Source organism: Brachyistius frenatus, unplaced genomic scaffold (assembly GCF_029030835.1).
Source record: "Brachyistius frenatus isolate BFR_SWC_R1_liver_20210118 unplaced genomic scaffold, ASM2903083v1 Contig_51, whole genome shotgun sequence".
Classification (NCBI taxonomy): Eukaryota; Metazoa; Chordata; class Actinopteri; family Embiotocidae; genus Brachyistius; species Brachyistius frenatus.
In genome coordinates this window covers 611,956-625,790 of record NW_027210650.1, presented here as the reverse complement: position 1 = coordinate 625,790, position 13,835 = coordinate 611,956, and the positions used below count along the sequence as shown (strand labels likewise).

Here is a 13,835-nt window from a genome sequence, read left to right as displayed (position 1 = left end):
ATAAATAGCGCTCGCTGTCGCCGTGTTACAGAGCCGAGATGTTTCTCGGAGCTGATTCATTGGTGAAGACGGGTGCGTTGTCATAGCTACACACCAATGACTGAATCTTCTTGGAGACGTACAATGTTCCACGGAAACAAAGACCTTCACTGTCAAGGTCGCTGCATCTTTCAGAGAATCTTCTCGTGTTTCTGTGGAAAATCTCCCCCTCCGACTACCTGACTCCAAATGTTCTCTGGCTTCTCATTTACGATGACGAGAAGTCCAACATGTGTCAGAGCAGTGAATCGCGTTTTAGCTTCCAGGTTTCTGCACCTGGTGCTGCTTGGCAAGTGTCAGGCTCGAGACTTGTCAGACCTGTCAGACCGGTGTGCTGCCCGTGTTACCGGTGACGGTTCACTCCTAAAGTGAGGCAGTGAACAATTAAATTAAGTTTAAGCGCACTTAGCAGTGATTCTCTTCTTTACATCAGTAGTCTCGTCCCAACGTCATTTTATTACTTGACATGGTTTTGTGGTGCTGAAGTGTAAACATGGTCTGCTTAGCCGTCAAGAAAGTCCTGTTATTAAAACTGAAAAAATGGGGTTTTAAAACACGCAGCTGAAAGCTTGCAGTTCAGTTCATATTAATCTGAATATGAGACATAAACTAGACCAATGGTTCTCCACTGATTGGTCCTACTTTTGCGTCGGAGAGCCTTTTGTAGCAGGTCATAGATCTGTGTTTAAATAAAAAAAAAAAAAAAAGGAAAAAAGCTTTTATTTTGAAGGCAACAGAATTTCTGCTGATTCACTTTTATTTTGAAAGACTTACATTTCTACATGTCGTAGTTGTCATGACTGCAACGACCAAAACTAACATCATCACATCAGTATTATGTCTCATTCAAGCATTTGTTCGCAGGTGTAGGATTAATTAAGTCAGACTTTTATTTCATTGTGTTTTTAGCCATAGCTATCAGTCTTTTTCTGTACTAAAACTTCTCGTCTTCATGCAGACAGAGACTTTGAGCCTCCGTGTGAAGAGGAGGATGATGAGGAGACCATAGAGGTGGAGGAGCAGCAGGAAGGCAACGATGCCGAGAGCCGTCGGAGGGAGATCGAGCTGCTGAAGGAGGAGGGCATGCTGCCCCTGGACCAACTCCTCAACAACCTCAAACTGCCACAGGTACCTCCTCAGACCCGACTGCACCGCCAACATTTCACAACAAAAGTCAACTTTGAAACTATCTCCTACTTAAACCGGCCATTTTAGATTTGTGTTCTACACACCGACTGATTTTAAGCGTACTTTTACCTCCATTTTCCTCTTCAAAATCATTTGTTTAGATAATGACATTTATCTTGGGATTTGTTCAGCTGTATTTCCTTTCATGCCTCATTACATCTCACAATATGGGACAATCATAACTGAGTAAATGGCAGTCAATTTAAAGCATTTATTACACTGCAATATGTCTGTTTTTGATTCTGACCTCAAATGTTTGCATTTAATGTAATCTCTCATACGTAGGACTCTGTCTCGGATGAAGAATGCTCCGATGAAAGCTCTTCATCGGCAGAGGAGGAAGAGGAAGATGGGGAATTCACTGCCAATGAAGAGGATGGTAAGACTTTTGGTGCACTCTAAAACACTCCACCAATATTATCTCTGAATTGCCTGAAATAAAACCTTTTCCTGCTTAGTTTAATGTCAATGATTTATGTTCTTTCTCCCTGGTTTTTTTTTCAGCTGAGGATGAGGAGGACACCATAGCGGCTCAGGAGAAGGTAGAAGGAAATGTAAATCACGCAGAGGAGCTTGATGACTTGGCCAAAGAGGGTAGGTGCTATTTGTATTCCATTTTCATGCATCTAATAGAAAGAGTAATGTTGCTTATGTTGCTAAGTTGTTCCTCAATAGTTGAAGGGCTTCTTTAATTACTGACGATTTGTAAAGAGGAATCGGCTTAAAAAGCTTCACACGACATTTATTGAATCATCTTTTGAATGCAGTCGTGTATTGTTTACATTTACATGAGGTTTTCATTCATTTCAAGCACTGCTCTGTATAAAAGCAGCAGCAGCAATAAGCCTGATGTCTTCTGCTCCCCTTCCAGGCGATATGAGCATGGAGGAGCTGCTAGAGAAGTACAAAGGAGCGTACTCCTCAGACTTCGAGGCCATTTCTGCTTCTGGCTCCAAAGCGAGCTCCGACTCGGAGGTGTCTGGGGATGAGGAGGTGGAGACCGAAGAAGATGAGAGTGATGTGGAAAGCAACACTTCTTCCTCTGGTATTAAATAATCTCATGTGAATTGTTAATCTGCTCCCACTGTGGAAACTCTTTCAACACTGTTTTGCAGCTTGAATTTCTTTATTAAACCGTTGCGTGTCTCATCTTCAGATTCAGCAGGAGACAGCGCAGAAGAAGAGGAGAGTGAAAAGGAGGAAGAGGAGAGTGAGGAGGAAGAGGATGATGACGGGTGTGGAGATGAGGGGATGGAGGTTTTGCTGAAGGAGGGAGACAACAGCCCGCCTTCCTCCAGCTCGCGGCCAAAGAAAGAGATCAGCCATATCGCTGCTACTGCAGAGAGCCTGCAGCCTAAAGGCTACACTTTGGCCACCACAAAGGTCCGTCATAAAGATTAACAACCTCATTTTAAGCCATTTCTAAAACCTGTGCAGGCCTGGACTATAATTTTCTCACCTTTTCTCCCAACAAAAGGTCAAGACCCCCATCCCATTCCTGCTTCACGGCACGTTACGAGAATACCAGCACATCGGACTTGACTGGTTGGTCACCATGTATGAGAAAAAGCTGAATGGCATTCTGGCTGATGAGATGGGTTTGGGCAAAACCATCCAGACTATCGCTCTGCTGGCTCATCTGGCCTGCGAGAAAGGTATCACACTTGCTCTTTATGCCTTTAGACCTAAATGCAGCACTTCACTGCCGTTACAGCTCATTGTGATGGTTTGTGGAGTGTTACTCACATTTTATACATCGGTTAAACATCCCTTTTCTGTTCAAGTGCTGATAACTTCTCAATATGTGTGTTGTTTAGGTAACTGGGGCCCTCACCTCATCATCGTTCCCACCAGTGTGATGTTAAACTGGGAGATGGAGCTGAAGCGCTGGTGTCCCGGGTTTAAAATCCTCACCTACTTTGGTAGCCAGAAGGAGAGAAAGCTAAAGAGACAGGTAAAGAGTTTGTTGGTTCCGGAGGGTTTTTCTGCATTTGGCTCATTGTCCTTTTTGCATGTAAACTAAAACCTGTGTTAAAAAAGCAGCCAGACCTGCCGTCATACACAGCCTGGGCACACCTGGCTTTTACATGCATCCTGGGTGATCCGATCACGGCTTAACTTAGCTTAGGACCACGTCTCAGACCACATTTTGAGGTTGTCTGGAACACGTATGGCCTCGTTTTAGTAGTGTGAAGGCAAACGTGTACTGAACTGTACACGAAGTAGGAGAGATTCCCTGAAAACTGCCCTGGTGGCTGTAAAGCAGCTGTTTACTGAATAAAAACACAGGCTGTCTACCTGACGCTTGTTTCAACGCAGCGTCCTCTGTTTTTTTTTTTTTTTTTCTATAGTTTCTGACACATATCAGACCCACAAAGCCCCGCCCCTTCGCACAGTTCATTTATCCAGCGCAGAGCCCGACCCTCTCATTTCTATAATCTCAATTTGAAGTGAGTCTGATGGTTCACGTTGTGAATTTAAAAACTCAAGTGTTTAGACAGTTTACAAAACATCGTAAATGTTTAACAGAAGGTGCATTATAATGAGGCTGCAGATGTTCCATTTTCTTAAACGCCTGTTGCTTCGACTCTTGCCGTGTACATGACGTACCTGTTCATTCGTAGTGAGATCTGATCACAAGTGGTCCCTTGAGACGCATGATAATGCCACGTGTGAACAGACTCCTCAGAGCTGTCCACTTGTGATCAGTTAACACAGAACGAATGATGATGTCGTGTCTGAACGGGGTCGCCGTCGCAGCACGTTTGCCTCGTCTGCTCTCATTTGCTCGGCCGCCGTGTTTGTCACATTGTGTTCCTTCTGGCTTCACTTCTGCAATCTCTAATGTAATGGTGCTTCATGTCACGCTTTAACTACCTGCGTTAATTGTCCGTTTAGTTGTGTCTTTTATCAGTGCTTTGCATTGTCCTCTCATGCTATTGTTTTATTATTGTTTTAATGGCTAATTTAACATCTGGCCAAGAGACAGCAGCTGATAACTAGCTGTTTGTCTAACACAGACTCATTTACACTGATGTTAATTAATGTGCGTTGTCATTGGCAAAATAAAACAAACGTCCAGAGAGCAACGGCTGATTTTTAACGAATTTATGTGACATATTGTAACAGTTGATTTCCAAAAAAAAAGAAAGAAAAGAAACTGAAGAAAATGAGAACCTCACTGTTTTTCCTTTCTCAGGGCTGGACGAAGCCGAATGCTTTCCACGTGTGCATCACCTCCTACAAGCTGGTGCTGCAGGATCACCAGGCCTTCAGACGCAAGTCCTGGCGGTATTTGATCCTCGACGAGGCGCAAAACATCAAGAACTTCAAGTCCCAGCGCTGGCAGAGCCTGCTGAACTTCAACAGGTCAGCTGGAGCCGGTGCAAACTGTATTGAGCTAAACGAGTAATATTGTTCCCAGTCTCATGTCTTAAGGTTGTCATTTAAGGCTTAGATATGAGAGCCTTGCATGAGCTGTCCATAACCATCGCAGAAGACATGCTTGTTGTTCTTTGTCCCGGCACTTTGAACGAGAGAGTTGTTATATTCAGAGCAGACATGCTGGTATAAAGATCCTTTGAGATGTTGGTACTGCACGCAGCTTTTTTTGTTTTTCATATACAAAATGCACAGATTTGATGCACGTCGTAGCATAGAGAGATAAAAATCCTAAATCCTTTAGAAAATCAGGCTCGTAGGTGTAAAAACCTGAAAAGGTGTCATGAGCAAAACCAGGAAGTATCGAGCAGGTTTGGCTCGTGTCTCTGTAAACGCTTCCAAGCACATGTTCAAGGACACCGCTGTTTTATCTGCAGGCTGCTGCTTGTCACAAAAAGTCATCCAGCTGCAGAAGACATGCTGTCATTCACTCTCAGTCTGACTTTGAATGCATCCCCAATAAACGCACTAAACTGTTTATTTATCTTCGGGCCACAGTGGTGTGTAAATATGAGGCTAATCTTCACATCTGAAACGATTTGTTGTTACCAAAATGGCTGTAATTAGACCGACTTGTCATCATTTGGCCCGTGGCCTGGTCCAGCTGGTGGTGATTTCTCACTGTGGCTTGTACACGAGGAGATGCTCACTTTTTTATTATTTTTTATTAGCTGTATTAGGTACAATCTTTCAGTTATTGATATTCTCTGAGGGCGATTCCACTCGAGGTTCGATTAATCTGTATGAGCGATGGCCATTTTCAAGCAAAATCACTTCGGAATTGGCCTGGAACTGTTCGATTATTTGTAGAATATTCAGAAGCTGGCAAACAGCTTTTAGGTGCATTATCGCCACCTTCTGGCAGGAGTAACGCATTACAAACAGGTGTCTGTAATAGTCGCATTTACTAGTCGATTTTCGACTACTCGAAAATCATGTCCCATCCCAAACCTGTACTGGTTTGGTTCTGGGTGCACGTAGGGCGCTGAATGCACTCGCCTGCCTTCAAACCTCTTGCAGATTTTCGAGGAGACAGGTGGTGCAGAGGAAAGTCTTTTAATATCTGTGGCAGAAAGCAGAGTAATGTTGATGTTAAAGCCTCAACAGCGGTACACTTCCTGATTTTGGTAGCTTTCGTACCTCATGCGTGTCATACCCGAGATATTTCCCTCAGGCGTTATGGGAGACCAACAGTAAATATGTGACTCAATCAGGTGGACAGAAACAAGACACCAGATAAATGTTTGTTTGCAGAATGTGTAAATATCCCTATAAACTTTATAAGGTGGCAATCTATCAATGTTTTCTTTACAGCTTGTTGCGGCCAAAAATTGATTAAAGCTCGTTTAATGAGTCTTCAGCAGCACTTTTGAAATTCGTATTTATCTGAGCTCCTTTTCCTTTCCTCATCAATCTGAAATCTTAACAGTATGAACTCTGGCTTATTCATCTCAACCTCCCCTCTAACTTCCTCCACCAATCACAGCCACCGGCGCCTGCTGCTGACGGGAACGCCCCTCCAGAACAGCCTGATGGAGCTTTGGTCCCTCATGCACTTCCTCATGCCCCACGTCTTTCAGTCACACCGCGAGTTCAAAGAGTGGTTCTCCAACCCGCTGACGGGGATGATCGAGGGCAGCCAGGAGTACAACGAGGGCCTGGTGAAGAGGCTGCACAAGGTGCTCCGGCCGTTCCTGCTGCGGAGGATCAAGGCCGACGTGGAGAAGCAGATGCCCAAGAAATACGAGCACGTGGTGCGCTGCCGCCTCTCCAAGAGACAGCGGTTCCTCTACGACGACTTCATGGCGCAGGCCTCGTAAGTTATCAAAGGAAGAATACAGGTGTTGATTATTTAAACGATTCTCAGGGGTTGATTGTGTAAAGGGAATTTTTGCTCTTCTTTGTTGTTTGGTTTAGGAAAGTTTATTCAAATTTATGGATAGGAATAAAAAACGAAATTCCATTTGTTCTCATTTGTATTTTATTCCAAGTCCCAATTTTCTGCAGTCACGTGCTTTATTTTTACCCCGATCTTATTTCTTTTCCCACACAAATATTATTATTAATATTTCCTTGTCTTGTTGACATCATCCACTTGGCTTTTCTCTGATTTACAGGACCAGGGAAACGCTGGCCAGCGGTCACTTCATGTCTGTGATCAACATCCTCATGCAGCTCCGCAAAGTGTGCAACCACCCCAACCTGTTCGACCCTCGACCCATCCAGTCCCCCTTCATCACGCAGCCCATTGTTTTCCACACAGCCTCCCTGGTGCAGGACGCGCTGGACGTCTCCCCTATGAAGGTGAGTGTTCAAAGAAACGCTCAGAAAATAAACGCCGAAAGAGCAATTTCATTCTCGTGTACTGAGAAACATGTTTTGTTTTGTTTTTGCTCTCTCAGCGCTGCGACCTTTCCATGTTCGACCTCGTCGGCTTGGAAAGCCGCGTGTCCCGTTACCAGGCAGATGTCTTCCTGCCGCGCCACAAAGTCAGCCGGCGATTAATCCAGGAGATCGTGGAGTCCCCAGAACCTCCGCCGAGACCCAGACCGGTCCGCATGAAGGTCAACAGGTACGCACTGCAGCTCTGCACACCTCACAGATTTCACAGTCAGTAAAATCTCAGTTACACACTGCTGCGTCTGTCATCGGCTCGATTAACAAGTCAATACGTCAGACAGTGAGAGCCGACCACCAGTTAGGACTCTTTGTCATTGTGGAAGAAAAAGACAAAACACTGCAGTGTACACTTTCTCCTTCTGTGTGAATGTTAAGTTGTTGTTCAGCTCCAACACTGCCCATAATCAATGAAAATTACAATCTGCCAATACAGCTGAGGGCAGTGTGAACCAGGTCGTACTGGAAAAAATGCAGAAAGATTATCAACCCTGAGGTAAAACCTTTGTTTCAGTTCCTAAACATGAAAGGAGCCATTTGGAAAAAGCTTAACTGGAATTAGTGCATATCAGAGGGTGATGAAACCACATGCTTTGTTTTATGAAATAAGTATATTAAACATGCAATGTTTGACCTTTCATATGTGTCTGTTTTAGGATGTTCCAGCCGCCTCCTAAAGGTGATAACCGACCGGTGCTGCTGATGAACAAACCAACCTGCTCCGTTCCTCCTGCAGCTCAGACCCCCAAACCTCCTACAATCACCGAGGTCACCTCCGCTCTTGCACCTGCCCCCGTAGTTCAGCAAGGCAAGTCGGAGGGAACCAAAACATGATCTCAGGGAGCAGAAATACTTCAAATTATATGATCTGAAATTACAAATCATTAATTATTCCCACATTTCTCTGCATGCATTTCATTTTTATTTCAGTGGTGTGTTCGGTGACAACGGCACCGCCTCCACGCCCGGGTTTGCATCCGACCGCTCAAACTGCAGTGAGATCCAACGCTCCCAAGCCGGTGCTGACCGTCCGGGCTCCCGCTGCTCCCTGCACGGCCGGCATCCCGGCACACCCGAGTCCAAACCCGGGCAGCGTCATGCCCCAGAGGGTTCTGCTCAGCCCCGATATGCAGGCTAGGTTGCCTTGTAAGTACATTATTTTCTGAGGAACGCAGAGTGAAGTGTTATCTCCTTAAATACGTTGGTAACTTTTATTTATTTTGTTAGTCAGCAGGATTGTGAAGTGAGTTGAAAAAGAATGTCATTCATTTCTACTATAGAACAAGTTAGATGACAAAGTTTGGGCAGTTCTGCATCTTTGATTGCCATGAAACTCACTAATCCAACAACAGCTTCACAAAACATGTGGTTGTTTGATTTAAAAGTTAAAAGTACGGGCATGCGTACATCAAATATTCAAGGTGACAGGTGCAAATCTGCTGGAAACCAACAAAACATTGAAAATAATTTGCTGCTTAAATCACTTAACTTTTAAATTTTGTGACTGTGGCATCTTAAATTTATTCCTCCTCATTTTTCACATTTTACTCCTCTGGCATTTGTAGCAACGGCAGCAGAGGCTCATGGGTAATATATTTAGACCTGTCCACCGTGCCAAAAGTACAGGCAAAACATGATTTCTGAAACATTTAAAAACGGAGACACGACAGCTTTTTGCGTCATCAAAGGGGAGTTCTGTGCTTTTGTGTTCAGTAAAATTTAAATTATGATGAAATGAGACGACAGAAAGAGGAGAACGACACTCCTGCAAACAGTTGCTTCTCACACTTTATGCACAAAAATCTCCGGATTATTAAGACATGGATGACATCAACAAACGATCAACTCAAACATATAATGACAGAGTTTGTATTAAACTGAGTGTGATATTGTTCGTAACCCACGTCTTGTCTTCTCTTGTCCTTTCGTAGCCGGTGAGGTCGTGAGCATTGCCCAGCTGGCCTCGTTGGCGGGGCGACCGGTGTCGTCGTGTCAGGGCAGTAAACCCGTCACCTTCCAGCTGCAAGGCAACAAGCTGACTCTGTCTGGAGCCCAGATCCACCAAGTCCCTGCAGCTTCCCCTCGTCAAGTACAAGGTTGGTGCTACTCGCTTACTGTGAGGGGAAAAAAAAAAAATCAAAGACGGGAGCGTTGTTTTTTAAATTATCCATCTGAAAACAATATGTCTATCTTTCTCTTTTGATAAATCTGGCTCGGGTGACTCTGAACCGCCCCTTAGTTATGCTGCTGCAGGATGAGGCTGCTACATTTCTTTAGCATTGATGTTTTAATTTGTTTATTTATTTGTTTACCATGTTGCATGATGATTTTACACTTTAAATTGAAATGATTCTATAACATTTGATGGTTAGATAAATGTATATCCCAATTTTGGTTTTATTTAAACCATCTAATAAGGTTGCACTGTGTTTACACTCTCTGACACACAGGAACACCAAAATTAAAGTTAACCACACAAAGCAAACACTTTTACTGGGGAAATGTAGTTATGTATTTATCTGTATGAACAGTGATGTTAGTTTAAATTGGGTCGAGACTTGATTTATGGATGTTCTTTGAAGCCAAAGTGCAGATTGTAGTTAATATTTGCCTCCAGGTTTTTGCAGAACCTCAAAAATACCAAAGCAGCCGGACCGCATTATAATTAACGACATTTACAGTGAAAGCAATGATGTTGTTGTGGCTTGTTTGAGAAATATGAAAAATAAGCGCTGTGAAATGATCTCAATCCTTCAATTGGAACACAGTAATTATCACAGCATGATGCAAACAAATCTGGATTATTTCTTTTCCTATAATTATGCTGCTGTGTGTTTATTTAGATCTAATCTGTTAATGAGGGAATAATTGAAGTCTTTGCAAATGATTATGTTTGATCATGTGGTTGCTGGAGAATTTGGGAAAGGGAGAGTCTGACTCACTCTCACTCTGCAGGTAACGTGATGCACCTGGTGTCCAGCGGGGTGCAGCATCACCTCATCAGCCAGCCGGCCCACGTGGCCGTCCAGAGCGCCGCCAACACACATCCTGCAGGCTCACCTCAAGGTATCTGCCTCCATCTTCTTCATGTTCAGCCTCTGGACAGACACAGAAACAGCTCAGATGGAGTGTTTACTAATGTTGAAAGCTTGTCCTCTGATTGCCTTCTGTCCTCCGTCTTTACTTCCAGTGCCCTCGTCCATGGTGAGCAGCCCCGGAGTCGTGAAGATCGTTGTGCGTCAGTCATCAGGCAAGGAGGGCGGGCCTGTGCCCACCCTGGCCGTGGCCCCTTCCCCCCGTGTTGCCCCTCCTCCGGCATCCCCCTCCCTGCACCCCCACACCAACACAACCCCTGTCAGGAACACCGCCCCACTGCAAATCGCCCAGCGCACCCCTGGTCCCGCCACCGCCCACTACACCATAGCTCCTCCCAGAAACCCTAGTTCCTCCCTGAACCAGCCCCAACCCCCTCGTCCTGTCCTCAAAGTAGTGCAGCCTCCTCCCACCAGCACAGAGCAGCCAGGTGAGATAGTGAGATATTTTCGTGATGTGTGCTGTGTAGAAGCTTAGGCTATCACAGGGAAGTATTTTGATGCCAGTCCAGACATGAACCAGATCCATGGCTGTTTGTACCACAGAATCATGTTTCTTACAACACGCCGTGCTTTCCTTCCTCTCTGCAGCTCCAGCTCAGGTGACCCCCTCGTCCTCCGCCTCCAAGTCCTCAGCGACAGCTCGGGACGTTAGTGGCGGCAGCAGCAGTCAAACACCAGTCAGCACAAAGTTGAGGCCCAGTCTGGCTGCCAAAGCCCACCCTCCACCCAGGAGGGTTCCCCGCCCACCTCCTCGCTCTCCTTTCTACATGGTAAGCACTTTGTTCCTCCTGAGTGGAGAATTAGCGCCACCAGCTGGAGGTGCTTAACTTCTTCTTAACCCTTGATGAGCATCTATTGACATTAACATCATGGATTTAGTTGCTAAATTGCAAACATTCCTCTCCGTAAAGGGTATTAATAAACTTATTAGATTTACACTATAATCGTGGTATAAAATCGACTAAAAAAGACGATTAAATTGCCATTATTTTGTATGAAAATTAATCGTCAACTGTATTCCATCTCTTCTCCTGTTTTGTTTATGTCCCTCTACTTCAACAGTCGTGGCTGGCAGAGAGCCACAAGCAGCAGCGTGACAGCCGGCTGGACTTCATCATTCAAGTCAACGAGCGACACTGCGGGGCAAAGCCCGCGTACGGCCACGAGGTCCTGGACTTCCTGACTTTTCTGCCCGGTTCTCGTCCGTCACCGGCCGCCCTAAAGTCCGAGGGCGAGTGGAGGCGCTCTGGTCTCAGCAGCTGTCTGTTCGCACAGCATCAGAACAAGTATGACTACTGGTTTCAGAGTCGTGCTGTGAGAGAGGCCATCTCCAGCATCGAGGAGCGGCTGCAGCTGCTCAACGACGTCATAGACAGGTCGGGCCATTGATTAGTTCTCTTGTATTACAAGAGCTTTAATTCAGGGGGCTGAAAGTCTCATGAGCTCGCTCTCTGTTCCTGTAGGTTTACATTTGGGATTCCCCCAGTGGAGGCTCCTCCGATCTCCATGCACTGCTGCCATCCTCCTCCATCGCTGAGCCACAAGCAGACCATCTTCTCCTCCTTGTTAGCGACACAAGTCGCTCCGCTCACTCGCAGCCTCCACCGCATCCAGTGCAACATGAGGACCCAGTTCCCCGACCTCAGGCTCATACAGTACGACTGCGGTGAGTTCATCGTTCTACAAAACGAGGAAAACAAAACCTGCAACACCAGGCCTGTAGAGCAAACAGCTGTTCACTTACACATTCAACAAAAACCTTTGAGTCTTCTTTCTGGACATCTGATGATTACAACTCCTGCATTCACATATTTTATTCCGGATTATTATCCAGCAGCTCCTCAGAAATCTGCAAAAGTTTTGTACTGTATCTCTTTGTCATGTCGTGCACAAACCTCGTGTGAGCTGCCAGAAACTGAGCTTGATTTTATGTGTCTTCCTCTCTTTGAGAAGAAAAAAACCTGCAGTATTATAAGTGGCTGCGACACCCCGGGCCTGCAAAATCAGCCTATGTTGCGTGATAACTCGCAGATTTTGTTTGTTATTGTACGACAACACGCTTCTCGACTGGAGGTAGACAAGACCTCAAAGAAATGCTGACCTAAGCTGACTACAAAACTGAAACTGGCAGGTTTTTGTAGAAGAACGATGTCCATCATCTATCATGGATGAGCTCTTTCATCCCTGGTTGACGAGACCAGCAGCTGTCAGTACAGGTTTCACTGTTTGTCTACACATCAACAGCAGACTCACAATCACCCTTTAAAGTGCCTTCAGCCTTGTTTTGTTCAGTTGATTTCTCTTTGTGCAGCTTTGAATAGAAAAATGTTAATTCTGATGAGAAAAATACATTACAATTTTTAAATCTAAAACATAATATAATGCATTTGGAAAAGGCTGCTTTCACCTTTCGCTCAATAGTAGCTAAAAAATGCTCTTGATAACTTTTCTAACTTTTTTTTCCATCATGCTCCTCCAGGTTCTTCTCCACCTCATGAATGATTCGTACTCCTGTATGTGTGTGTGTGCAGGCAAGCTTCAGACTCTCCACACTTTGCTGAGAAAGCTGAAGACCGGAGGCCACAGGGTGCTGATCTTCACCCAGATGACGCGCATGTTAGATGTGCTGGAGCAGTTCCTCAACTACCACGGACACATCTACCTCCGTCTGGACGGAAGCACCCGCGTGGAACAGAGACAGGTGAGCGCCGAGCAGATTTACAAACAAAACGTTATATTAAAAAGAAATGACGGCAGAATACAGGAAAGAAAAGTTCTGACGCTCATCTTTACTCTCCCCGTCAGTCCCTCATGGAGCGCTTCAACGCAGACCGACGCATCTTCTGCTTCATTCTGTCGACTCGCAGCGGAGGCGTCGGCGTGAATCTGACCGGCGCCGACACCGTCGTGTTCTACGACAGCGACTGGAACCCCACCATGGACGCCCAGGCTCAGGACCGCTGCCACCGCATCGGCCAGACCCGAGACGTCCACATCTACAGGTGACGCTTTTCTCCCCTTTAAGTAACTTAGAGGGGCAATTTGTCAGATTGAAGTCACTGTAGTGTCTCAACAGCCGGCCTTCAGTCTAAATGAGTTTCTGCAGTATGGATGAATTTAGCATTTTCAGGCCCTGCTGTTTCTTAGTAGTTGGCTTATTTGTTTTCCATTGCAGTTGATTAACAAAATCAATGCCGATAGATGATTTTAAATCTGTTTACGCTCAAATGAAATCTGCCAAACAGTCCAGTATCCACTCCACTTCTAGGAAAAACTCAAAATCCAATTTAAAACTATCTGTAAAATGTTCCATTTACTTCAAAAACTACAAATCTTCTCATTTGATAATCTAGAAACGGAGAAAGTTTGGTATTTATTGCTCAAAATGATTAGAACACCTGGAGGAACTGTAAATTCAACATGTCTTTTATTTTTTGTTGATCTTCAGGCTGATCAGTGAGCGAACAGTGGAGGAGAACATTTTGAAGAAAGCCAATCAGAAGAGGATGCTGGGAGATATGGCCATCGAAGGAGGAAACTTCACCACTGCCTTCTTCAAACAGGTATCTTGTTGTTTTATAGAATAAATGCTCTTCAGCTTCTCGAGTTTTTCTGGCTGCCTCTCATAACTGGCTTGTTGCTGTTGAATCATCGGGCTTCTCCAGACACAAACAT

At 45.0% G+C, this 13,835-nt stretch overlaps 1 protein-coding gene across 4 annotated transcripts in view; it reads left to right on the top strand.

The window, feature by feature from the left end:
• The window catches only part of srcap (Snf2-related CREBBP activator protein), a 30,332-nt gene that overhangs the window by 9,009 nt on the left and 7,488 nt on the right, over nucleotides 1–13,835 (top strand). For 3 of the 4 annotated variants that reach the window (XM_069704545.1, XM_069704546.1, XM_069704544.1), the window contains exons 8-29: nucleotides 998–1,167; nucleotides 1,513–1,606; nucleotides 1,732–1,821; nucleotides 2,099–2,272; nucleotides 2,384–2,610; nucleotides 2,705–2,882; nucleotides 3,045–3,181; nucleotides 4,427–4,596; nucleotides 6,155–6,484; nucleotides 6,786–6,972; nucleotides 7,071–7,240; nucleotides 7,722–7,873; nucleotides 7,996–8,211; nucleotides 8,997–9,161; nucleotides 10,021–10,131; nucleotides 10,256–10,588; nucleotides 10,749–10,930; nucleotides 11,223–11,536; nucleotides 11,624–11,826; nucleotides 12,692–12,861; nucleotides 12,966–13,162; nucleotides 13,609–13,723. In XM_069704545.1, coding sequence (XP_069560646.1) covers nucleotides 998–1,167; nucleotides 1,513–1,606; nucleotides 1,732–1,821; nucleotides 2,099–2,272; nucleotides 2,384–2,610; nucleotides 2,705–2,882; nucleotides 3,045–3,181; nucleotides 4,427–4,596; nucleotides 6,155–6,484; nucleotides 6,786–6,972; nucleotides 7,071–7,240; nucleotides 7,722–7,873; nucleotides 7,996–8,211; nucleotides 8,997–9,161; nucleotides 10,021–10,131; nucleotides 10,256–10,588; nucleotides 10,749–10,930; nucleotides 11,223–11,536; nucleotides 11,624–11,826; nucleotides 12,692–12,861; nucleotides 12,966–13,162; nucleotides 13,609–13,723 — 4,085 coding nt within the window. The remainder of the gene's footprint in view (nucleotides 1–997; nucleotides 1,168–1,512; nucleotides 1,607–1,731; nucleotides 1,822–2,098; nucleotides 2,273–2,383; nucleotides 2,611–2,704; nucleotides 2,883–3,044; nucleotides 3,182–4,426; nucleotides 4,597–6,154; nucleotides 6,485–6,785; nucleotides 6,973–7,070; nucleotides 7,241–7,721; nucleotides 7,874–7,995; nucleotides 8,212–8,996; nucleotides 9,162–10,020; nucleotides 10,132–10,255; nucleotides 10,589–10,748; nucleotides 10,931–11,222; nucleotides 11,537–11,623; nucleotides 11,827–12,691; nucleotides 12,862–12,965; nucleotides 13,163–13,608; nucleotides 13,724–13,835) is intronic. The other variant, XM_069704547.1, reaches the window with a different exon arrangement.